The sequence below is a fragment of the Pseudorasbora parva genome, chromosome 23 (genome assembly GCF_024679245.1).
Source record: "Pseudorasbora parva isolate DD20220531a chromosome 23, ASM2467924v1, whole genome shotgun sequence".
Classification (NCBI taxonomy): Eukaryota; Metazoa; Chordata; class Actinopteri; order Cypriniformes; family Gobionidae; genus Pseudorasbora; species Pseudorasbora parva.
In genome coordinates, this window is record NC_090194.1 from 14,253,850 (window position 1) to 14,281,377 (window position 27,528).

The following is a 27,528-nucleotide window of genomic DNA, read 5'->3' on the forward strand; positions in this document are numbered from 1 at the left end:
GACAAGAGAAATTTGCTAAGCTATTGCAATACATTCATAATATGTATGTATGTGTGTGTCTTCTGTGACACTGTCGTTTATAAATAACGCTATAGCTTTAAAATATCCACAATGGCCTGTCAGGGTAAGATAAACCGTTTTACTTTACTTTAATGTTTTTACCATCAGATATGGCGTATCGTTAGTGTGGCTGGAGGCTGTGAGGCTCAAATCTCAGTGTGTTGATAGTTTGAGGCGGTTGTCAGGAGGAAATCCACTATCTGTGCGTCAAAAGACATTTTAATCTGGCTTGGGCCATAAGCAAGTTCATTTATCGCGTTTGGAGCCATTATTCATCATGGCCAAGCTTCAGGTAGGGAACGGAGTGCAGTGGAAGGACAGCAGGAGTCAGCGGGGCACGGTGGAGAATCTGGCCGAGCAGGAGAGCTCATCTCTGGGCTCAGACTCTGAGCTCAACGGCTTCGCCAACACCGACAGATATGGATTCATAGGAGGAGCCCAACAGAGCGCAGGAGAAAAGTAAGTGGCACATTTATGGCGTTAAAAGAAAGACAATAGCCATTAAAAATGTCAATTTATACCATAGAAACGGGTGATATCTATATCAATGAATGAATGAACAACGCTTCGTAATAACTTTAATTCGTAACGTCATATTATTGCATCAACACCCAACATGCACAAAAATTATAACTGTCATGTGAATTTAATACTTTCACATTTTTTGCATATGTATTCCAATGTCCTTGAACTACTGATTAAGCATTATGTAATGCTTGTTAATGACCTACTCATGAAAGTTATTATGAAGCATAATGTTGTTTGTTTGTTTGTTTGTTTGTTGGAGTTTGTGCCACACGTTCATACTTGCATTAAGTGTACGCTGTGAGGACATTCTTTGCTGAAAGACTTTGTCCTCGTCCATGTGAGTGCAGATGAGTTGACAGGTCTATAACACCACCAAAGTCCCCAGTGGTTGTTCTTGCTGAGTTCTTCTAAGCCGACTAGCTTTGAAAAGTGCTTGGTCAGCTTACGTTTCTCTATCCATGTAAGACCAAATGGATATTATTATATAATAGAATAAGCTGTGTCTGTATGCTATCATTTGCTTTCCATTTTCTTAGATATGTTTGTAAATGTACTATTTATTTGGAGTTTTTTTTTTTAATGTTTTTGAAAGGAGTTTATTATCTACTACAAGACTGCATTTATTTGAAAAATAAATCCAAAATAGTTTTGCATCAAACATACAGCAGAAACATTAATATTGTGAAATATTACAATTTACAGTAATTTATTTCTATTTTAATTTATTCAGTTTATTTCAAAATTGCATGCATCCTCTTCTTATGCTTCTATTACAAACACTTGTCTGTTTTGCATTGACACATGAGTGTGTCTAATGGCTCGGGACAATGTAGTTCTGTTTGGCCAAGGAAACATGCAGTGATTAAATGGATCTGCTGTTGAGTTAATCACAGAAAGGCGCATCTGTCCTCTACAGTTCACATGAAGAATCTCCCCTTTCCCATGTGTACCAGAATGTTTCTTTCCAGTCTTACAGTTAGGCTGTCATGCAGGACGTTCCCATTCTTGCTGTGAACTCCCTTTAGCACTCAGAATTGCTCATTGATTTGTTTCGGCAGAACCTCCCTGCAAGTGTTTTCAGTTGTGTACTGAAACTGCTCAGTGACTCATTCAGTTATTTCTATAGGCATTAGTGTGGTGGTCAAGCATCTGAAGAGTTTAAACTGCTGATAAAATAGCTCAATGTTTTAAACTCTGATAAGCACCAGCAGATCCCAACAGAATCACCAAAGGCACAGTAAATCTGTACATCCACTGATCCTTGCATGTTCACTTATGCAATACTTTGGCAGATAAAACATCTTATATAAGATAATGAAATATTTGCAATTTACATTTTGCTTGGCAAAAAAATTGTTTAATCAGATTACCAGGTTACATTTGAAAGGCCCTCAATCATGTTTTTTCCATAGTGTAGTTACAGCCATCTGAGCTTAGAACTAACCTGAACCCTGGTTTGTCTACACTACTGTTAAACCTTTGTGGTCAGTAAGATTTTTCACTCTTCCACCAAGGCACTTGCAAGTTCTCTAACACTTTTTGGCGGGACACATGGTTTTAACCACATGTGGTTAGGCATTGCAAGAACAATCAGCTGTCCTTCCATCATGTCTCCCTGTAACACTTTCTGAGGCATCTTACAGACATTACAGTTTATTGCTCTGGCCACATCTACAGTCTTTATGCCTCCTGCAGCAGGTCTATGAATTGAATAACACAGATTTTCTCTTCATCACTGCCTCTTTCGTGAGTGGGATATATTAGGCATGCATATGAACATTTTGCCCTCAAAGTTGATGTGTTATAAGCAGGAAAAACGGGCAAGCGTAAGGATTTGAGCCGAGTTTGACAAGGGCCAAATTGTGATGGCTATATGATCAGAGCATCTCAACTCCAGCTCTTGTGGGGTGTTCCCGGTCTGCAGTGGTCAGTATCTATCAAAAGTGATCCAAGGCAGGAAGGAACAGTGGCGAACAGTGGTGAAGGGTCATGGGTGGATATGGCTCATTGATGAATGTGATGAGCGAAGGCTGACCCGTGTGGTCTTATCAACCAGACAAGCTACTGTAACTCAAATTGCTCAAGAAGTTAATGTTGGTTCTGCTAGAAAGTGGTCTCATGCATGGCAGTTTGTTGCGTATGGGGCTGCATAGCACAAACCAGTCAACAGTGGGCTTGTGAGCATTAGAGCTGGACCACAGAGCAATGGAAGAAGGTGGTCTGATCTGATGAATCATGTTTTCTTTTACATCACGTGAATGGCTGAGTGTGTGTGTGTGTCGCTTACCTGGGAACACATGGCATCAGGATGCACTATGGGAAGAAGGCAAGCCGACAGGTAGTGTGTGCTTTGAGCATTGTTGCAGGCCATTAACACCATTTCATGGAAACGGTATCCCCTGGTGGCCTCTTTCAGCAGGATAATGAGCCCTGCCACAAAGCAAAAATGGTTCAGGAATGGTTTGACGAGCACAACAACTAGTTTAAGGTGTTGGCTTAGCCTCCAAATTCCACTGTGAAAAACATAATATACAAAAATAATAATAATCAAGAAATCACAATGTATGATTTTTTTAAAACTATTTATTTGTATGATACAGCTGCAAATAAGTATTTGAACACCTGAGAAAACCAATGTTAATATTTGGTACAGTATCCTTTGTTTGCAATTACAGAGGTCAAACGTTTCCTGTAGTTTTTCACCAGGTTTGCACACACTGCAGGAGGGATTTTGGCCAACTCCTCCACACAGATCTTCTCTTGATCAGTCAGGTTTCTGGCCTGTCGCTGAGAAACACAGAGTTTGAGCTCCCTCCAAAGATTCTCTATTGGGTTTAGATCTGGAGACTGGCTAGGCCACGGCAGAACCTTGATATGCTTCCTACAGAGCCACTCCTTGGTTATCCTGGCTGTGTGCTTTGGGTCATTGTCATGTTGGAAGACCCAGCCTCGACCCATCTTCAATGCTCTAACTGAGGGAAGGAGGTTGTTCCCCAAAATCTCGCGATACATGGCCCCGGTCATCCTCTCCTTAATACAGTGCAGTCGCCCTGTTCCATGTGCAGAAAAACACCCCCAAAGCATGATGCTACCACCCCCATGCTTCACAGTAGGGATGGTACTCATCATTCTTTTTCCTCCAAACACGTTTAGTGGAATTATGACCAAAAAGTTCTATTTTGGTCTCATCTGACCACATGACTTTCTCCCATGACTCCTCTGGATCTTCCAACCTTTCTTGATTTCTTACCTTTCTTAGGATCATTGAGACCCCACCAGGTGAAATCTTGCATGGAGCCCCAGTCCGAGGGAGAGTGACAATCATGTTTAGCTTCTTCGATTTTGTAATGATTGCTTCAACAGTAGACTTTTTCTTAACACCAAGCTGCTTGGCAATTTCCACGTAGCCCTTTCCAGCCTTGTGGAGGTGTGCAATTTTGTCTCTAGTGTCTTTGGACAGCTCTTTGGTCTTGGCCATGTTAGTAGTTGGATTCTTACTGATTGTATGGGGTAGACAGGTGTCTTTATGCAGCACCTCAAACAGGTCCATCTAATTTAGGATAATAAAAGGAGTGGAGGTGGACATTTGAAAGGCACACTGTAAAAAAGTATATGTTCAATAAGTTATGACAACATGTGTTTACATTGTTTTAACGCATCAAAATAAGTTAAGAAATGTTAAAGTTTTTTTCATTCGTTATACAAGATCATTATACAGTTATACAAGAACTCATTTTTTAAAGTCAGTTTAACATAATTTAAGTTGAAATAACTTAAACATCCAAGTCGATTGTACTGTACAAGTTCAAAATTTGCCTTTTTTACAGTGCAGTCTAACTTGAGTTGTCTTTGAGGGTCAGAATTCTAGCTGATAGACAGGTGTTCAAATACTTAATTGCAGCTGTATCATACAAGTAAATAGTTCAAAATCATACATTGTGATTTCTGTATTTTATTTTTTAGATTATGTCTCTCACAGTGGACATGCACATACGACGGCAATTTCAGAGCCCTCCATGATTTCTGAGTGGGAAAACTTGCAAAATAGTAGTGTGTTCAAAGACTTATTTTCCTCACTGTCTGTATATGTATATATATATATATATATATATATATATATATTAGGGCCGGGACTTTAACGCGTTAATTAAGATTAATTAATTACGTGACTTTAACGCGTTAATTAATTACGCAAAAAAAATAAAAAATTTAACCGCATTTATTTTTGCACCGCGGAACGTTTTTCAATAAATCAGTTTCGACGGACCGATTTTACTGGAACACCAACTAGCGCTCCGGAGTCACGACAACAACATGGGTGCGTCTCAATCAGCTCCCTAGTTCAGTAGTCAGGGCACTGATCAGGGAGTCAGCCCATTGACTTATGTCTTGATCAGTGCCCCGACTAGGGAACTAGGGAGCTGATTGAGACGCAGGGCATGAGTGAACATGAACGAAGAAGCTGGTGAGACTGCTTTGCTTGGCCCCGTGGATGGGAAATTTTGTTTTAAAAAACGAAAGCATGGAAGCGCCGTCAAGAGCAGGGTTGTGTGCAAGCTATACAACAAGGAGTTAGCGTATCACCGCAGCACATCGAGCCTCAAATATCACAAATATGCTTTTGCTAAACTTAATGGCAAACATTGCGCTGGTCTGCTGGACTGAAATAAATAAACAATATTTTGTTGATTAAGCTTATGTATTCAGTCATTATTCAATGGTATACTAAAAATACATGTGAAAAATTACTTCTCATTGTTCTCAGGTCAAATATTTATATGCGATTAAAATGCGATTAATTTCGATTAATTAATTACAAAGCCTCTAATTAATTAGATTAATTTTTTTAATCGAGTCCCGGCCCTAATATATATATATATATATATATATATATATATATATATATATATAATATAATATTACAATATACATTTCATAATATTACTGTTTTTTTCTGTATTTTTGATCAAGTAAATGCAGCCTTGGTGGTGATAAGAGACATCTTTTGAATCGTTACAAATCGCTACACATCGTTCAAAACCTTACCGACCCAAACTTTTGAATGGTATGTTGTGCCCCCCCCCCCACCTCCTTTACGTTCAAATACTCTTTTACTCTTTCACATTTTTAAAAACCATATTAAAAGCCATTCTTCAGAAATGCATTGATTTTCTTCCTTATAAGAAATGTATTGCATTAGTTTTGGCTTTGACTGTAGGAAAAATCTTCTTTACCCTTTTAATGTGCATTTTTATTGGAAAAAAAGAAATTTTCTCCCATTCTTCCTTCTCTCTCACACACATTGCTCTTTCCTTCTCACCGAATATCATATAAAAGAGGTCTTTGAGGATTCTGTTTTTGCTGTGGACCATCATGACAGAAAAATCATTCATGCTTAATGACAAAGTCTGTTGGAGAAAGAGGACTGTGCTTCTGGGACTAGGACAGTTTTTCTGTACAATTGACAATGAAAATTGCACTTCTCTTTGCAGAGGACAGAGTCATTGACTGAGTTATGACATTTCACCTCTTGGCTTTTGTTTACCTCCATTTGTTTACTACTGCCATGGAGATGAAACTGAGCGCCAAGCCTCTGGGGGAGCGTTTTTAGTGAACCTGTTCACGTTTGGCAAGCACACAACAGAGCTTTATCTGTATTTGTGTTTGTGTCTTCTGAAGTTCTCTGATTTTGGGATGCCAATAGGAACGATTTCATTCAAACTGACTGAAACATATGACCAAAAATAGTTTTTTAAATGGTTTCTTACTTTGAATGTGGCTCATCCAATCAGAATTGAATAGGAAACAATTTAATTAGTGCTGCCCTTTAATAGTCGACCAAACAGTAGTTGTTTAGAAGAGGTTAATGCTGCCTTCACATGATATTGGAATTATCATAAACAAGTTTCCTTGTTAAAATTAAACATGAAAGCCCTCTCATGTCATATTTACCACTAGGAAGCTCTGGGATAATTTTGATACCCAAGTTCCCAAGTTGGGTGTGCCATATTTAAACATGGCGGAAGGGAGAATGATTGCTGCTGTATTGGTTTTTTTTCACAACAGCTACATCACCTCATATTGACGTTAAAGTAGTGTATATTTACATATTTGATTAACCATTTGAAGCATATTGTATGATTATACACAGCGGAAAAAACCTTGCTTTTCACCAAAATTGTCACCAAGCTGACTATCTAGAGTGCAATGAATGGGTCTCTGAATATCATTTTGGCTTTAATAAGATTTTCCTTATAAAAAGTCAAGAATAAACCCGGTGTCCTCCATGATTCCTGCTCTTTCCAACAACAAAGCACTTGAATGCAACAAGCTCGTAATCACAACTTTAGGACATTTTTCTGATATCACATGAAGTCAGCGACTTTACCTGTCTTGTGGACCCGCCACCACTGCACACTTTGGGTGTCTCCTGTATCTAACACACCTGTTCAGGCAGGAAATCCAAATGTTTGCTTGTCACTCATCAACCTTAAATATGGCTTATCATTTGAAACATTTGTAGCCCTACATTAGCCACTTTACATGGCTGCTTGCTCTAAAGTTAACCTTGATAAATGTGCGCTATTTTTCGGTGCATATCCAAGTGTTTGTGTGGAGTGTGGAAGCTAAGTTAGCGCTTGTTGCATGATATGTTTAAGTTAATGTGCATTTATCTCTATGCTGTAGGCGCATCCACTGTACTGTGGAGATGAGAGTCAACTGCATTTTTGCAGCCAACACTGACTCAGAAAAGTCTTCTTTTTTGTTTTTTTATACGTATTACTTTTGCCGCCGGTGCACTGCAGCAAGCTTTGTGTGCGTGCTTAATTTAGATTTCAAAGGCTCATTATTATGGGGTTTCTCTGTTTCCATCCAAAGATGCGAATTGAACTTACTAGCAAAATAAGAAGACATGTGGAAATGAAGCAGCGTTTCCATCGCATGTGTTCAAGAGAACAAACTTGTCACTTCCTGGGAATTTGGGCCAAAATATCAGTAATATGAATGGAAGTTGCTGCAATCGAGGAAGCCACTGTGGCTCTTTTATCCTAAATCCTAAATTACTTGGATCTCAGAGTGCACAGACAAAACTCAATAACGCTCTCATGTTATCTTGCGTTCGGATGTCTGGTGTTTGGGAATGCAGTCGTGTTGTTATACCATTATTTTGAAGATAGATTTGACTCAGGCATTTCAGAAAGACTAAAACAACATTTGAGATGCTGTTCAATGAAATCAGTCCAGTTATCAAATCACGTCCTCTGTAGAGGCAAAGTCAAGTAAGGTTTTTTTTGTTCTTGTTGTTGTGCATCAAGGTGTTTATTTGGTTAATGTTTCCATCATAGTTTATGCACATCGTCTTATCGGATAAAAAAAAAAAAATTGTTGAGCGCATACGTTATGTGCATGTTGGTGTTTTATTAAAGTTTTTTTTGTGATATCCCAAAATGTGCATAAAATACATAGATGGAATATGGCTCTTGTTAGCATTTTTACATATGATATTCTGGCCCTACTTTATATTAGGTGGCCTTAAGTACTATGTACTTACATCAAAAAGAAAGTATAATGTACTTACTGTGTTTAAGTTGAATTGCAAAGCACTTTTGCTGATATTGAGGTGGATATGGGTAAAGTTAGGGACAGGTGTGGTGCTATGGGTAAGTTTAAGGGTTGTGTTAGGTGTAAGGGAAGTGTCAACAGTTTAATTATAAATGTAACTGCATGCTGGTATTTTTAAAATGTAAGTACAATGTAAAAACATGTATGTACACAATAAGTGCATTGTATCAAATGATTAATTAAAATGTTAGTACATAGTAGTTAAGGCCACCTAATATAAAGTGGGTCCAATATTCTTTCCAAGCTGTTTAACTCAAAGCCTAGTCGACAGTCAGCTTAATAAACGACTACTAGTTGACTTTGAATGGGAGCAGCCCTACTTATAAATATATTGATATTTTCCCTTTTTTCTAGTCAGTCAGAGTTTGTCTGTCTGTCTGCTGTTTTAGCCATATGTGTTATAGTGAGTACCAGGAAGGGAACGAAGGGATTTTTCCCGCTGCAGTCATGTGCTTCCTGTTTTCTTCCTCTGTTAACTGCAGGCTGTCTGCTTTGACCTGAAGAACGTGTCTATAGGGTGAAAGGAAACACTTTTAGAGTACTTATATGATACTTGTTGGGGGGAAAGGGCACATGCCCTACCCTTTCCATGAGACTGCTCTTCTTGTACTTCAGTCCATCTACTAGCCTACATTCAACTCTCTTTGTGTTTTCAGCATAACACAATTAGCTTGACCTGCATACACGGGAAAAGTAAACAGGCAAACGGCGGGCCCAGTTTCTGTTCCATAGATCTAAACAACCGCAGTCATCTGTAATCTGATCGCTGACGATAATCCAATCGAGACTGCTTAATCTGTGTACACACAGTGTGTGTGTGCAAGTATGTTTGCTCTCCATTTCAAGACCATATGCGTGCGTGTGCCATCAGGGTTTACACAGCCTCTCCTGCCACTAACCTTTTGCCAAAGGATTTTATTGGATGCAGTGGCTTCTCAGGGATGGACTTCTAAAATATACTTTTAATCCATCATCAGAGAAAAATATGATTTATCGAAAATTAAGAAAAGAAAAAACGTTTCAAAATATGTGCGCTTTTTTTAAATTTGTGTTGTTTCATATTGTTTTTTTAAATAAAATTTAAGACAAATTTAGATTAAAAAATGCCATGTGGTCTAACCATCAAATAAAATGTAATATAAAATAATTATAAAAACTTTGAATATATGAGTATACGTTTTAATCATTATTTAATTTTTTTAAACTATTTTAAGATAAAAAAGTACACTCTACAAAGATCAGGTTAAAAACAACCCAATTTAGGGTTCAACCTAAGGGCTGGGTAAATATAAAACAGAACTCATGTTGGGTTTATTTTACCCAGAAATTGGGTTGTTTATTTTATTTATTACCTGATTTTGCTTTTGGCAGACAAAAGTTTTTTGAGTATTAACATGCAGATTTGTTAAATATTTTTTTAAAATATATTTTAACAAAGTGCCAAAATGTTTATTTTTTTTAAATTCATTAACAGAGCTAGAGAAAAATGTAATTGTTTCTTGTTCAGGGTCTTTTTTTTTTTTTAATAATCACTGTGTGTAATATATTTCAATGAATGCTAATCTTTTCCAATTTGATAAATGAAAGAACTGTCAATATTTCTTCAGTGCTTATGATGTCAGATCTCCTCTGACATGAGTCAGTCCACCTCCATCAATCAGAGCTTCGATCACTGGGACCATTACAAGTGATGTTATTAATTATTTTACCCCTAACCCTAATTGTATTGCCAGTTTTTTTAGCATAGACGTTCACCCAAGTTTTGAAAATGACTGGAAATCTCTATATTGTAATGTTTTCCTATGTTTTATCTGATGTAAAGCCAGTCAATCTTTTATTAAGGGTGTGTCTGTCAGCTGGATGTAATAAAAAGGCGTTTAGGCCGAGGTGCTGGGTTCACTTGAACACAATCAGATAGCAAGATTCCCAGAAACAGGGCTTTCCCTAGTGATCTCCCCCATTCTGACTATTCAGAACATTCTTATAAACAGTTATCCCACATTAACATCACGTAGAGGTTGTGCAAACAAGTAATATATTCTGAGACATTATTACCAAGTTGCTAAACGCGATGGTAGAAGTTAAAAATGGGTGATTTTTCTTCAGCAGTGGAATTTCCCTCAGAAGAACTTCCTGTTAACGTAAGATGACGCCTACAGTTTTCTGATTCAGTCTTTGGTCATATTTAACAAGGGGGCAAACACTTTTTAACACCACTGAATTTATAAACATATAGGGATTGATTTCTAAATGTATAGGGGTGAGATTATAAGAGATGTATTTGTAAATATATAGAAATGAATTTCTAAACATAGGGATGAGTTTTATTGTACATTGGGATTAATTTTTTAGACATAGGGATGAGCTTGTTATAGGGATGCATTTCTAAACCTAGGAATGCATTTGTAAATATATAGGGAATAATTTCTAAACATAGGGATGTTAGTAAATAATTAAATAAAGATAAGTTTTGCCAATAAATGGAAGTGAGTTTGTAAATACAGGGAGTGCAGAATTATTAGGCAAGTTGTATTTTTGAGGATTAATTTTATTATTGAACAACAACCATGTTCTCAATGAACACAAAAAACTCATTAATATCAAAGCTGAATATTTTTGGAAGTTTTAGTTTTTAGTTTTAGCTATTTTACGGGGATATCTGTGTGTGCAGGTGACTATTACTGTGCATAATTATTAGGGCAACTTAACAAAAGATAAATGTATACCCATTTCAATTATTTATTTTTTACCAGTGAAACCAATATAACATCTCAACATTCACAAACATACATTTCTGACATTCAAAAACCAAACAAAAACAAATCAGTGACCAATATAGCCACCTTTCTTTGCAAGGACACTCAAAAGCCTGCCATCCATGGATTCTGTCAGTGTTTTGATCTGTTCACCATCAACATTGCGTGCAGCAGCAACCACAGCCTCCCAGACACTGTTCAGAGAGGTGTACTGTTTTCCCTCCTTGTAAATCGCACATTTGATGATGGACCACAGGTTCTCAATGGGGTTCAGATCAGGTGAACAAGGAGGCCATATCATTAGATTTTCTTCTTTTATACCCTTTCTTACCAGCCACACTGTGGAGTACTTGGACGCGTGTGATGGAGCATTGACCTGCATGAAAATCATGTTTTTCTTGAAGGATGCAGACTTCTTCCTGTACCACTGCTTGAAGAAGGTGTCTTCCAGAAACTGGCAGTAGGACTGGGAGTTGAGCTTGACTCCATCCTCAACCTGAAAAAGCCCCACAAGCTCATCTTTGATGATACCAGCCCAAACCAGTACTCCACCTCCACCTTGCTGGCGTCTGAGTCAGACTGGAGCTCTCTGCCCTTTACCAATCCAGCCACGGGCCCATCCATCTGGCCCATCAAGACTCACTCTCATTTCATCAGTCCATAAAACCTTAGAAAAATCAGTCTTGAGATATTTCTTGGCCCAGTCTTGACATTTCAGCTTGTGTGTCTTGTTAAGTGGTGGTCGACTTTCTGCCTTTCTTACCTTGGCCATGTCTCTGAGTATTGCACACCTTGTGCTTTTGGGCACTCCAGTGATGTTGCAGCTCTGAAATATGGCCAAACTGGTGGCAAGTGGCATCTTGGCAGCTGCACGCTTGACTTTTCTCAGTTCACGGGCAGTTATTTTGCGCCTTGGTTTTTCCACACGCTTCTTGCGACCCTGTTGACTATTTTGAATGAAACGCTTGATTGTTTGATGATCACGCTTCAGAAGCTTGGCTATTTTAAGACTGCTGCATCCCTCTGCAATATATCTCACTATTTTTTACTTTTCTGAGCCTGTCAAGTCCTTCTTTTGACCCATTTTGCCAAAGGAAAGGAAGTTGCCTAATAATTATGCACACCTGATATAGGGTGTTGATGTCATTAGACACCCCTTCTCATTACAGAGATGCACATCACCTAATATGCTTAAATGGTAGTAGGCTTTCCAGCCTATACTGCTTGGAGTAAGACAACATGCATAACGAGGATGATGTGGTCAAAATACTCATTTGCCTAATAATTCTGCACTCCCTGTAAATAGTGGTGAGCTTGTAAATATGTAGGGATGAGTCTATAAATATTTAAGTTTGAGCTTCTAAATATACTATAGGGTAAAAAAAAGAAGAAATTCTTTACATTTACTTTCAGATATTTTGTACATCTTTTTAACTATACATAACACAGTAACAGTTTTCCTGTTGAGTTGGACATGAGGAAAGTAATTGTGTGGTTAGGATTAGCCAAACAGCATGGTTCAGTGAGGGAGTGTGATGTTAGGCTGATTAAAACTGCCTTTCTAGATTCAGTAGCAGTGATGCTCTGCAGAAAACATTGTCAGAGTATGCTCCATTCCCGCTAATAGAACAGATTGTCATGAACGTCTGTTCTGAATGAGAACCGGTTCTCTGTTCCCAACCCTGTATTGGCTAACATGCGTGATTTTGTATGTGTGGGTGTGCTTACATGCATATCAGATAAATGATCTAATCTCTCTTTGTTCTCTCTCGATGCAGTGATGATATTCCTCCAGACGTGCTCCGCCAGAGAGAAGCCAAATGGCTGGAAATGCTCAACAGTTGGGACAAGTGGATGGCCAAAAAACACAAGAAGGTTGGACTCTGACAAACAAGCCTGTGTTTGTCCACAGGTTTTATTTTTGTTCTCGAATAGCTCAAATTCTTTAGAGAATGCTTTAACGTTCATAAAACGTCCAACAACAGCAATCATGTCCTCTCAATGTTATCTTAGGAATTTGACTACACATCTCACACCGTGTGCTTCACAAACTGTTTAATAGAATCAGATAAAGTTATGACCAGGCCCACACAAAATCTCTGTGACGGCCGCTAATCTCTACAATAATTCTCTTTACAATTTGCTTTTATAATTCTCACTGATGATTCTCTTGGTGCTGAATCTCTCTCCAGTTACTAACCTTCCAGACAGAACACTGAGTTAGTCATTTCACAAGTTAGCAGCAGCTGGACGCCACATCTGCAGCTCATGCATAATTACTGTAATTCAGCCCAACTAGGTCTGACGCAAATATTTGTGATAACTATAACTAAGCAAGTCACATTTTGCCATCCAAATAATGTAATTTTAACCAAATATAAATATGAATGCTCTTGTTTTTTACGTCTATGTCTATTGCTGGTTCGGTAGTGAGTTATGCAAGAACACTAAATGAACTCAGAAACATGAAGAATGTGTGAATGCCTCTAGAGGTCTCTGGTATTGTTGGTGTATAAATGAGGCTTATGAGCACAAGTGCTCAGTTTCATTTAATATTTGTGTAATGCAGATGTCATTGGCCATTATAGGTCGTAGGCCATTCCTAAAATACAAGTGAATAATCCCACTGTCTTTCTCTCTGTCTCTGCAGGTGAAGTTGCGTTGTCAGAAGGGTATCCCTCCATCACTCAGAGGTCGTGCATGGCTTTATCTTTCTGGAGGCAAAGTGAAGAAAGAACAGAATCAGGGCAAATTTCAGGTGAGAGCATCTCCATGGTTTATCCACTCGAACCTTTGGTAGCACCTTGATTATGCCACCTTCAGAGCAGAGTATGTGAGCATAATGGAGCGGTGGCAATTTCCCCTCCACGCTCTATGCATTCAAGAATCACTCCGCTCCAGCTCCACTCTGGGTTCAACATTTCCCGCTCCCCACTCCACTCCTCGCTCACTGATATCGAGATATCAGAAACACTGCTCCGTCTTCGCTCTGAGGAAATTTGCGGCTAACCGCTAAAGTATTTATGTAAGCTCTGAAATATCACCATAAAGTTCGGTTTATAACCTGCATTAACTGAAAAAAATTATAAAAAATAAACAATAGGAGATTAGGAGCCTAGTTTCAACATGGTTTATTGGAACTTTAGTACGATCATATTCAGTATATAGAAGGTAAAAAAAAAAATCCCTTAAACTTAAACATCCGTGATCCATCTGTATCAAGCTAGTTGTTTACCGTGTGAGTTCTAAACACTGCACTTTGCTTATTTAAATCTTTTCATTTCGAATCGTTTCTACACATATTAGGCTACATATTTCTCATGTCTGTAAAGCAAGCCTGCTGAGTTTCAGTTTATTTGAGACGTGCTCCAGTTCATGAGCAATGAAAACGGTCACTTCCGCGACCTCACGTCACTAGAGTCTAGCTACTTATTTGCTTCTTATTTATTAAATACATGCAATTGGGCGGAGAAACCTTTATTAAAATTAAGACACAATTTGTACAAAATGAAAGAGAGGTTGATACAAAGCAAAACTTAATATTAAACTAAATATAACCACCAAAATCATTTCTGACCCATTTGCATCTTTGCACTTATAGCCTATCATAATCAGATTAAATTTAAAAATAATAATATAATATTTAAACATAAATATGAAAGAAAGAAAACATTGTTTAATGGCTACAACAAGTATAGTAAGCTATAGATTTATGTCATGTCTGTGCTGGATTTGAACGAACATCATTTTACCGGTGGGTTCATGAGCGCGCGCATTCGGATTATTGAGCTGAGTCACACCGGCTTCGCTCCGCTCATTAGTCATTACAGGCTCGTTCTCGTCAGAACGCCCACATATTAAAAAATATTCGGGTTTAAATCTGGCTTGGGCTCATAATTACAGTTAATGTGTTGGGCAGAGCTGGTCTCTCAGGTGCACGGGCTCGGGTAGGGTCGGGCTTGATTTTTTTTTGAGCCGATCTATGCTCTAGTTCTGGCTAAAAATGTAGTTATTATGTGCCTGCCCGTTGGCATGAATTGTACTCGTGATAGAGTAGTAGTGGAGCGCTCGAAAACCAATACGCTCCGCCTTTTAAAAAATCCGCTTCTCACGCCATTCAAAATCTCGCCGCTCCGCTCCCACTCCACTACGCTCACATACTCTGCTTCTGAGAGGCCTTATTTCAGGCAAATATCAATATTTTCAGCCAAATAATTGAATACTGTTATTAAGAAAGTATGCAAATCAATCAATCAATCAGTTCTTTTGAACTTTTTTTAAATCAAATAATTATGAAAAAAAAGTATGATTTTAACAAAAATATGAAGCAGCACCACTAACTGTTTTCAACATTGATAATAGGAAATGTTTGTTGAGTGTCAAATCAGCATATTAGATTTCTGAAGGATCATGTGAAACTAAAGACTGGAGTAATGATCCTGAAATTTTAACTTTGATCACAGGAATAAATTACATTGAAAATATAAATATTTAAATATAAATTATATGATATTCAGTAATATCATCGATTTAACTGCACTGGCACTGAAAGCAAAATTTGAACTGAATTTAGCTGGATGTTCACACTATCTTGGCAACATATACACTGTTATTGAATCAATAGAGAACTGACTTGGCTGAATAATGACACTGTTGTCTTTTGTAAAGCTGTTTATAGCTGAATTGAACATCTTTCATAATTGATGAACTTTGCAACATTGGCAGTTATTGAACTGAATTGAAACAATACTGATCTGAAAAGACAGTATTATTCATTCTACAGCTGTTAACACTGTTATTGTCCCGTTTTATTAAAGTGAAGCTGCTTTGAAACAATCTGTAAAGTATAAAGCTCTGTATAAATGAGTATGACTTGGCTTGGCAGGAGTTGGACAGTCAGCCTGGAGATCCTAAATGGCTGGATATAATAGAGAAAGACCTCCACAGGCAGTTTCCATTCCATGAGATGTTCGTAGCTCGAGGAGGCCACGGGTATGTCACTTTACCTACAAGCCTCTTCCTCTGAACCTCATCACTTGTGTTACATAATGCGTTGATCTGTGTGTGTGTGCAGGCAGCAGGATCTGTTCCGAGTGTTGAAGGCGTACACACTGCACAGACCGGAGGAGGGTTACTGTCAGGCTCAGGCCCCTATAGCCGCAGTGCTGCTCATGCACATGCCTGCTGAGGTGCGTTATTGTGCCCTGGATGTATCTCATCAATTATGTATTGATTTATACAGTTATCTATTGTACTGTTTTATGTGTTATAATAAAACCCTATAATTATCAGTTGCACTTTATCTGAAGCCTTTATGTATAAAATAAGGTATTAATAATGTACATTGTAATGCATTATATATGTTCATAAATAATTGAACTAAATTTAAAATGTATTATTGTCAGATTCCTTGTTTCATCAATTGGTTGCTTGTTATGTGCTCTATGTAATGTGTGTGTGTGTATGTATGCATGTATGTATGTGTATATACATATACATACATACATACATACATACATACATACATACATACATACATATAACACACACACATATATATATCATATGTGTATACATTAATATTACTATATATGTATGTGTGTGTGTGTGTGTGTGTGTGTATACATTTGTTATCACGGCAACCACTTGCGTGTCCGGGAACGTTGCTCTTTTAATCCGATAAAAATGTAATACCGTATTGTCCCTCATAATCGGTAGCAGTGGCGGCTTGTCAATAGAGGGCGCTGGGGCGCCGCCCCCATCACAATTCCAGAAATATACATGTATACAAAAATTATATAAAAATGAAATAAAAATAAAATAGTTTACTCATATGATGTATGAGTGGGTAATTAAGAGCCTCAGCATTTAATAAAAAAAACTATTTTATATGTTTTTTAATGTTTCATGCGGTTTCATGGGCGAGGGACGCCGGACAAATGGATGTCTATCTCAGTCCATAAATCGTCGGGCAGCATGTGACCTGAAGCTGGTCTCTAATTGGTTTCTTAAAGATTCTCCTCCGGGCGCAGGTCGCTGCGTCCCTGGCGAATCAGAATTGCATACATGTTTTTTGATCCAATCTGATTGGTTCTCGTCAACTGTCATTCAATGTTCCGCAGAGACCTATACTTGCGAGAGAGCGTTGGTGACAACGTCACTCCGACCCCGCCCGCCTAAACATTCGTAGAGATGGCAGCAGTCAAACTAAATTCTGTGATTGATTTACAAAAAAATCCTTTCACAAGGCGTTCGCTGGAAGAAAAAATAAGAATTAAGGATCTCGGACCGGACCAGCCCGATTTACAAATTCAGCAGCAGTCCAGTGACAGAGGACGAAGCTAACGTTAACTTACACTCGGAGCTTCACCTGCTCTCGTTATGAGAAAAGGAGGTGGCTGACTGGATGTGACGGTAGCATTGCCCTTTTTTTGCTTTCACTGTCTCTTATTTCAAAGTGAGTGAGAGGTGTTTTTCGACCTTGAAAAGAATAAAAACTTTTCTCAGAAACACCATGACCCAGGAGAGGCTGAATGCACTTTGCATTGCTCTCCATGGAAAAGAGACTTGTCACTGAGATGACTGACTTTAATCAGAGAGTAATTGAGAAATTTACTGGCCAGAAAGAAAGGAGAGCCAAATTTATGTTCAAGTAGTCAACATGCCAGTCTGTTGTTGCTACTTTTGTTTTTTCCTTTCCTTGTTCAATTATATATGGGAAATAAATATGTAAAAAGATAAAAAGTGCAGACACTGTTTTCTCTTTAATGCTTGAATTTAGTCAACATGCTTCTTGGTACTGCTTTGTATTTATTTTACTTATTTGATTTATAAATAAGTAAAATAATTTATAAGTAATTATACTTATATATACTTATATACTTATTATTATTATTATTATGTATAATTTATAAGTAAATTATACTTAAATTAACATAATTATACTTAAATATACGCAATTATTCTTAAATATAGGTAAATCCCCCCCCCCCCAAAAAAAAACCCCGCGCCCCCCCCCCAAAAAATATCACCAGCCGCCACTGATCGGTAGTATAACAAGCCTATCTTCAATTTGTTATAAACTAGTTTGACATGACATAGAAGAAAACCAGAAAAAAATTGTGTAGGCTGTCAAAATGCTCCCTAACCTTGATCTTCTCTGAACCCGGCGTGAGTGAAAATGAACATATGCACACTTTTCCAAATAATGTATTAAATTTAAAATGTAACATTATCATGACTGTAATTTAAACATAACCTTTGTACAAAATATAAATCAAAACTTTAAAATGTATGAATATGTGTGTGTAAACGACTAGTATTTCCAAGTTGACTAGCAGCAGCACACACACACACACACAAACATATATTAGTTTGAATGTTTTAAATGTTTTGAGTACAGAAGCGAGTCAAGCTCATACCCTCTTATTCTTATTCTTTTATGGTCATGCTCTGGTAGGATGCATTCTGGGGTCTGGTCCAGATCTGTGAGAAGTATCTTCCCGGATACTACAGCGCAGGCCTGGTAAGAGCAGACAACACACAGTCCTCCTCCATTCACCACTTATCTGCTTGTTGTCGACCCTCAGATCCACACGAGAGCAATCAATCATCCTGACAAAACACTAGATCGATTGCTCTCATGTTGAATTTGCAATCACATTCAGCAACACGGTTCTGCTAAGAGAAATATGCTGATGTAGAGAGCTTTTCAGAGTGATCAGAGTTCAAGGGTTGCTTCTCTTGCACACTTCACAGCTTGTCTAACCCAGCAGAACTGATTAACTAGAGTCACTAGTTAAACTGCATGCGAAGCACACTTACTCAACAAGATTTACTCAGAACAATAGCTTCTTCGCTTGGGATTTTATGACTTTTGTCTGTTAGCAGCATCAATGCAATTAAACAGAGGTTTCAGCCCATCAACTATATCTGTGATTGGCTACAACGATCAGTGCTTCACAAACATGTTGTAAAAATACTTCAATGTATTTTTTTTCACAGAGCGCTTGCACAGCTTGCACAGATACACACAGAGCGTTTGAATGCAGGCGTCTATCAGCCTACCGGTCCGCTGGTTGACGCCTGCTTGTGCTTTCAAACGCTCCTGCTCACGCTTTCAAAACACTTACACACACTTCCGTGTTCTTTCAAACCGCTGCCGTGCGTTGATCATTGTAGCCAATCACGGGCACAATCGGTCGAGCGCGTGAGCACAATGGCCAGTCAGAGGTGTTCACGATTCAGCTCAACAGCGCTCGAAGCGTCACATTTTTAACATTTCAGTACCGATTTGGTATCGCGGTCAGTACTTTTGACAACACTAACATAAATACTATTTTTTTACTTAAAAACTATAATTTTGTTATTTTACTAACTCAACTAATGACTCATCAGGGCTTTTCAATAGGAAATTGTAAGTGAAATTTAAAATTCATAAGGTTCCCATTTTTCGTTCCTGTTTTTTAGTTCTTGATTTGTTGTTCTTCTTTGTTTTAATGAATGTTTGTTATCAGAGTCCCCTTCATTCTTTCATTTCATTTGACATTATAGCCAAGGGAAATTGTCTCTAGAAGTATTAACCAGACAAAAGATATTTGATGTTCAATGTTTAACGATTTCCTGAGACACTACAAAAAACTACTAATAATTTAATTAAAAAATGGCTGTTTTCTCTTACAAAATTAAATATTTTAAGTTAAATGTACAGTGTTAGACATGTAAAAAAAGACAAGCGGCTTACAATGTCAAGATCAATATTTGTGTAGCCTGCCTGACACTGTATTTTCACAAACTAACACGTCACATCTCTGGGATAGACTGCACTTTTTAAAATAGCATGTATGCATTATATTCTCAATTTAATTTACAGAGCAGTCCTTGCAAAGTTTTTAGGCTAATTATAGAAAAGTCTAGGATTAGTGTGTGTCGTACTCGCAAGACTCGCAACAGGGGTGTGGCATCATGATGCTGGCATCACAACCCTACCTCACACCACAGGAATATCTGATAAGATAATCTGTAGAAGCATCAAGATAATCGGTACTTTACCTAGGATTGTTGGAAGAGGAGAATTAGGTCCAAAATTGGTGGACCTTTTCTTGTGGTGTGTGGGTGCCTCAAATAAAAAATAAATAAATAATAATAATAATAATATTTATAAAAAATAAAAATATAATAGTATGTATGTATGTATGTATATATATATATATATATATATATATATATATATATATATATATATATATATATATATATATATATATATATATATATATATATATATATATAAATATATATATATAAAATGTTGTATAGAATCAAACTAAATAGCTAATTGTTAACAAAGTGTAATCATAGGGATGTTTGGGATGCACGGTATATTGGTACCCTCTCGATTATCGCCTGATATTAGAGAGTTTTTTATTGATCAGTATTGGTCAGTTATATACAGTTTTTTTTTTTTTACATTTAAATTAAATTACGTAATTAAAAACACTAATAATTTAATAGCATTAGCATTAAATGTAATCAACAATGCATCTACAAAATCTCAAAATGAAAATTTCATACAGTACACTATAATGTTGTGATGCCTCAATTCACTTGTAGCATTTAAAAAAAAAGTAAAATCTAAAATGTTTAATTTCAGTTTTTTTGTGTGTGTGTGTGTGGACAAAATATAACATTTTATACCAGCCATTTATCAGTATTATTGGATGTATTTGATTTATCAGTGTTTTTTGATAATGATGTGTATTACATTTAAAAATGAATCTTATTTAATTGTTTTCTTTTTGTATTTAGAACATAGACACAAACCAAAATATAAGATTATTAATAACAATATGAATGATAAATCTGGCTTCTTAAATTAAAAAAAGGAGAGTTAATATTACAAATCAGAAGTCTTGACTACATTTTGTAAAATGGGATGTTACTTGACAAATGGCAAACTAGTAAACTCCATTTAACAACTACAAGTTGTTTAACAAGTTCTACCTCGTCTTGAATGGTTGGGTACTTCCCGCTCTGAGGCCACACGGTCGAAAAATTATTTGATGCTTTACAGACAGTCCTATTCGGTTCAACAATACCTGACACAAAACAGGTTAAACTGTTGCTGTAGTTATCAATAAGTCAACAATTCCATTACCAGGAATCCAGTGCAATCCAGCATTATGTGAGGTCTTGCCTGAACTTCAGGAGCTAACAGGCAAACGCTCCAGAGTGGGCGGCAGGGCCCTGCACGTCAGATAAGGCATGAGCTAGATTAAACCAACATCAGGATCTTGCTCTCTCTCTCTCTATCGCGCTCTCTCACTCGCTTCTGCCTGCGGGGTTTCCTCCTACCGTTTCTGTTTTAAGCGTGTGAATTGTTGCTATTACAAAATTTGTTTAACACATCCTTGTATTCGCAGTGTCAGATTGTAGGAACTTATCAGCACACTTGTTCATTCAACACAGATCGTTTGCATGCTGGGAATTGGATATAGGGAAATGGATCCACTTCAATGCATCCCAGACTTCACTTTGTAATTTTTCTTTGTTTCTTCCCCGTCTCTTTCTCTGCACAGGAGGCCATCCAGTTAGACGGCGAGATCCTGTTCGCTCTGCTCAAGCGCGTGTCCCCGGTGGCCCACCGGCATCTGAAGAAACACAAGATTGACCCTATCCTCTACATGACAGAGTGGTTCATGTGCGCCTTCTCTAGAACGCTGCCCTGGTCCTCTGTGCTGCGCGTGTGGGACATGTTCTTCTGTGAGGGTGAGACTTCCATTACAGGCCTCAGTTCATTGTTGACAGCTCACCCCTCCGTAGAGGGATTTGCCACTCGCAACTTGTGACATTTACTTGCGTAGTGCAATAAATTTAGGCCAGAGTAGATGTGTTAATGTTTAACATTCTCACTTCAGACGGGTATTCCGGAAAGCAAGGTTAACTTACCTCACATATACCCTGAACTCTCGGTTGGTTAACCCAAAGTTTGCTTACTTGAGGTATGCAGGTTCAAACACACATAGACTGTCAGTCAAACCTGCACATTTTTATTATTACTTAGCACATTTTGGAATAATCCCAAATTTTCTCAGGGGAACGCAGAGGTTTTGTGAGCGATCATAACACAAATTTTCTCAGGGGAACGCAAAACCTTTTGCCAGCGGCTGCAATTTTTTTGTTGTTGGGGAGAACGCAAAGGTTTTGTGAGCAAACGCAAAGTTACTCGGGGAAAGGCAAACGTTTTGTGAAAGGAAGCTAAGTTTCTCAGGGGAACGCACAGATATTGTGAGAGAACACAAAAGTTTCTCTGGGGAATGCAAAACGCTTTGTAAATGAATACCTCCACGTCTTCATTTAAAGCTATTCAGTGTTGAAAATTTTGATTGTTAAATAAATGATTTTTATTTATTTTTTTATAATTTATTATATTTATTTTAATGACAAACAATTATGAACACACCTACACCAAAACACATTTATTGTACGCCTGTTTCCTGTCGACTGAAGTTCTAAATGTTTTTATATGCTATAAAATAAATACTGAGCTACCTAAGACAGCCTTTGACGTACATAAAAGTAATGCAAACGTTTCTAACTTGCATATAAACTGTTACCTAACGGAAATGCCTGTGTCTGTCTGTGTGTGATGCAGGAGTTAAGATCATCTTCCGTGTGGGTCTGGTGCTGCTGAAGTGCATGTTGGGATCTCAAGAGAAACTGAAGGCGTGTCAGGGCCAGTATGAGACCATGGAGCTGCTCAGATCTATTGAGCCACGATACATGCATGAGGTTTTCCTAGTGCAAGAGGTATAGCAAATATATACCCTTATTATATTGTATTTAAAATATTGATATTAAATATTATAATATTTATAATATAATAATATTATAATTATGAATAGAAACAGTAGGCAGTATTACATTTATGTAAGTACAGTATGTATGTAGTCAGCAACAGTCAAACATAACCTGTGTCTCCCCCTGCTGGTTGTAATATGTCTTTTTGGCACATGCCTGCCTTGGGTACAATTTGATTTGCCTTGTCATAATCTTTAGAACGTTCAGAGAATTTAACGAAATATATATATTTCATAAATCATTACTATTGGTAACCCTTTTTTGTTACTTGTCTATGGGTTTTGCAAATATTTAACCAATGAAAAGTATTAAAAAGAGCTTGTGACTAAGCCTCATAAAGATCCTGCAACTCCACACGCCTCTATCATGAATAGAGTTGGGTATTGTTTGAATTTGAACGATTCTGATTCCCAACCTGCTTATGGATTCCAGTTCTTATGGATTCCTAATTTTGATTCCTTTAAGGTAAAAAACGTAGATATCAAACACATTTATTCTAAGTCTTATTGTTAAACAATTAATTGTAGCTGAATACTATGAACAAAAACCAACAGGCTAAGAACACTTACACTAGGAACTTTTGCCAATGGTTTAAAAATACCAGAGAAAAAACAACTAGCCCAACTAATATACATTTCAAGCCTTATTAAAGAGTTAAACACTATTTATTTACTATTATACACTACTTTACTTTACTTTTTAATTACTTTACTATACACTATTACTATTTTGTAATTAATAAAGAACAAATAAATGAATTCCACAAATTAATACAATTAAACAAAAATACGATTTAAATACTTTTTAAAAAAAATATTCAGGTACAGAAACTGTATAATTAAAATCACATTAAAATGCACACACATGATCCAATAAGTGGAACCGAAATGCGGGTTTCTTTTCAAATCACTGGTTCTAAAATGGAACTGATTCTCGATACCCATCCCTAATCGTGAATAAAGTACCTCACATAGTTTGGACAGTCACTGCTTGTTTCTTTACTCAGGAAACTATATATATATATATATCTGTAAATGCTAATGTTTAATATATTTGAGGAGCGGAAGAGACTGTCTTAGTCTTTTGTCATCGATTCATAGCCAAAATAGCCTGCGTGAAGCACTTAATCTTTTTTAAAAATGTTTTTGGCCAAATGACAGAAAAAACTTAGTGCCCACAATTCTCAAATTCTCTGAAATTTCGCTAGTCATAGACCTAAATAACTCATATTAAGCTTAATTTTGGTAAAATGTTAATAATATAATGACACCAAATATAAAGCTACAAAATCAACTCTGACAATTCAGTGTTTATGTAAAAGTGTATTTTTCCCCCTTCTCTGTTATTGTTATTGAACATTTTAAGACGTCGATCTCCCTCTCTTTTGCCCACCCTGTCAGGTCATTGAATTGCCCGTGTCTGAGCGAGACATAGAGAAGGAGCATCTCTCTCAGCTCCGCCGCTGGAAGGAGACCCACGGAGAGCTGCACTGTAAATCCCCACCCAGGATGCACGGCGCCAAAGCCATTATGGCCGCTGAGCCACCCAGTCGCCAGGACCTCAAACAAAACCCCACAATCATTGTCGAGGCGCCACAGACGACCGAGAGCCAGGCGGACAAAGGGAAAAAAAACAAGAATAGCAAAACGGAGAAGAAAAAGGACACCAAAAACAACTCACCTCCTCTTAATCCGTACCCGTTACCCAGCAAACCAACATTACCGACCGACAACCTCTCGCAGCACTTGCAAAAAGACGCGCCGCTGCAGAGCTCCAGCCAGAGTCTAAGTAGCGCCGAGCACGACACCTACCTGTAAACCGCTGGAAGAGGGGCGCCAGTGCTGCCCACTGAATGTTTACTGTGCTAAAACACCTGGCATCAGTCCGCTGCTGCCTCCCCCACTCTCAGGATTTTGCATCAAAGGGGAGTTCACGTGACACAACTGGACCAAACTATTCTTGTGGGAGAAACAATCACATCGGAGAAGTTATTACAGAGGATGGAACTTTACATCATGTGCTTTAAAGTCTGTTTACATGATTATATGTATATGTCCATGTTTGGAAATGTAAGGAAGGACAAATAGCCAAAAGCAACTCTCAGATCTCTAAATGAAGCGTTTATGAGCTGCGTTGGATGCAGATGTTCTCATGCTGTTAGGTTAACTCAAACTAGTTAGGAGACTGCCAGTAAGTACAGAGGAAACACTAGTGGGATGTAAGTACATTTCCTCCATCTTCCTCAGGAGATTACATTTGTTGTTTTTGTACTTTAAAAAAATACTCAAACAAATATAAATGCCTAAATTAAAGATTTATGTATTTGAGTTGCATATAAAATGTTCATCCTTACACAGTTTTAACATAAATGAACTAATAGACTTAATATGATGCAGATTTGTCAGTCATACATAAATGGAACGGGTAAGACTTCTGAAATAGTATTTATAAACTGAATGTTTCGAATGCACAATAACCGGGTTTATATATTTATCATCAATCAATCAATTTAATATAGCTTGTTCCACGGCAAGCCATATTATAACCATACTCATACTTTCAACTGAATAAATTTAGAACAGATTTATACTCATTCTAAGCAATTTGGATGAATGAATTTTGAAATATTTAAATAAAAACAAATGGATGCAAATAGTTTAATAATAAACTGTCATAATTTGTCATGTTTCTATTTTTGTGAATGACAAATATTAATTACATTTTTATTTGTTTACTGTGTAATTCAAATGGATGGAAATTAAATATGCAATTCAAATACATAAATGAATCTATAGTTCTCCCAAAAAAGTAATTAGTCACTCTTGTCTTACTCTAAAAAGCAGCAATTTTGAAGATTCTTTACACTGCACTTTTCTACAACTGCCCGTCTGTTAAGCTCCAAAAAAGCAGTTAATATGAAATCACATGCTCATAAAGACTGCTTTTATGGTGTTTCCATAACTTTTAGGTCAGAAGAGCTGAGTAAATATTCTTTAGAAAAATAATAACAGTAAAAGTACTCTAAAAGTAAAAATCTTCCTGGCAGCATATATCTTTCCGAGGTGAATTCAGTTGTAATTCATTGTCTTGACCACTAAGGGACTCTATTGAGCTATTTTTCAATGCCAAATTCAGTTGCGGTTCATCTTCTTGATCACTAGAGCAGAATTGGGAGAGGTTATGACCATCACATGACCAAAAAAATGGACAGATTCATGTTTTCTGACATGATTTAAAACATTTACTGCATAAAACGATTTAACTTAGTGCCAAAATGAACATGTTTTATAAAACAGAATTGTGCTCTTTCGCTAATAGATTTTAATTCCCTGCAAAAGTCGATCGTAATCAAGCCATTGAATGAACTTTTGGGAGAAACAATATAAAAGCCAAGCAGGTTTGTGCACACTGTCATGACAGATACTGTGTACATTCAGTGCGTGTGTTCCGATTATCATCATCTTGTATTTCTGTTGTGGTCCAATGTTATCTTATGTGTAAGTTAGCTGTATATAAATGACTTTGACTGTCAAATTCTTGACCAAGAGATTGTTTTTGCACATTGCCATCTTGATTTACTAAAAATGAAGGGATGCTGTCGGGCACAATCCTCTGACCTTTTGTAGGGTGAAGAAAAATTATATTTTTTAAATATCTATGGATTTATTTTCTCTGATGTAAATAGAATAGCCACTGAGACTTTTCAGTTCTCCTCTTGCTGTGGTTTCTTGTAAGATTATGTATATGAGCATTTATGGCATGAGTTCCCTATGTATGCACACATTGGTCAGGGTCTTTTTCTTTGGGAGGAAGGGATAATTTTGTGAGCTAGCAGTGCTATCTAGCTCATATCAGATGTTATTTCATTTAACTGACATCATTTATCCAATATTTCACTATGAGGAACCACAAACAGATACTTATGCATGATGCGTGATCTCTATTGATTGCTGAATTTTGTACGCTGATGATCCAGGTGTCATATTTAATAAGCTTTGCAGAATTAGGTTCAATCCTCTTGTGGGAAATCACATGCATTGAAGATGAGAAGGTATTCTCCTATAGATTTAGTCCTAAACAATGCTGTAATAGAGCTATATTGCATTATTAATGTGAGAAATAAGCATATTCCTAATTTGGTAACACTTTGTTTTAGTGTCATTGTAGTTACTGTAGTAAAAACTATAAATTATGCATGATAACATGCAGCTAAACCTAACCTTATGATAAGTTCATGAATAATTATTACTCAGTAATTACATCGTAACAGACACTGAAATAAAGCATAACACTTAATTGTCTGTCATATGTTGGTAACTTTGCAATAAGGTTCCATTAGTTGATATTAACTAGCGATGAGCAATTCATTTTTTACAGGATTTATTAAGATTAATGGGTAACGTTTTATAATGTCCTTGTTACGTTACATAGTTACTGTAGTAATAACTATAAATTATGCACAGTTACATGCAACTAACGCTATAGTAAGTACATGTAGTTGATTATTACTCAGTGAATATATGTATATATTACTGTAACAGACACTGAAATAAACTGTAACCCTTTTCTCAATCATATGTTGGTAACTTTACAATACGTTTTCATTAGTTAACATTAAATAGAGCAATGAGCAATACATTTTTTTACATGATTAACCTTTGCCTTTAATCTTAATTTTAAAGGTTAATCAATGTCCTTGTTA

At 37.0% G+C, this 27,528-nt stretch overlaps 1 protein-coding gene across 1 annotated transcript; it reads left to right on the plus strand.

The window, feature by feature from the left end:
* tbc1d10ab (TBC1 domain family, member 10Ab) lies at window positions 1-27,398 on the plus strand. The gene is made up of 9 exons (XM_067432769.1): window positions 1-519; window positions 12,746-12,842; window positions 13,618-13,725; window positions 15,853-15,959; window positions 16,042-16,156; window positions 18,427-18,492; window positions 21,545-21,734; window positions 22,621-22,775; window positions 24,227-27,398. Exons 1-9 carry the CDS (start codon window positions 338-340, stop codon window positions 24,641-24,643), a joined length of 1,437 nt encoding a protein of 478 aa, XP_067288870.1. The 5' UTR covers window positions 1-337; the 3' UTR covers window positions 24,644-27,398.
* The last annotated feature ends 130 nt before the right edge of the window (window positions 27,399-27,528 follow it).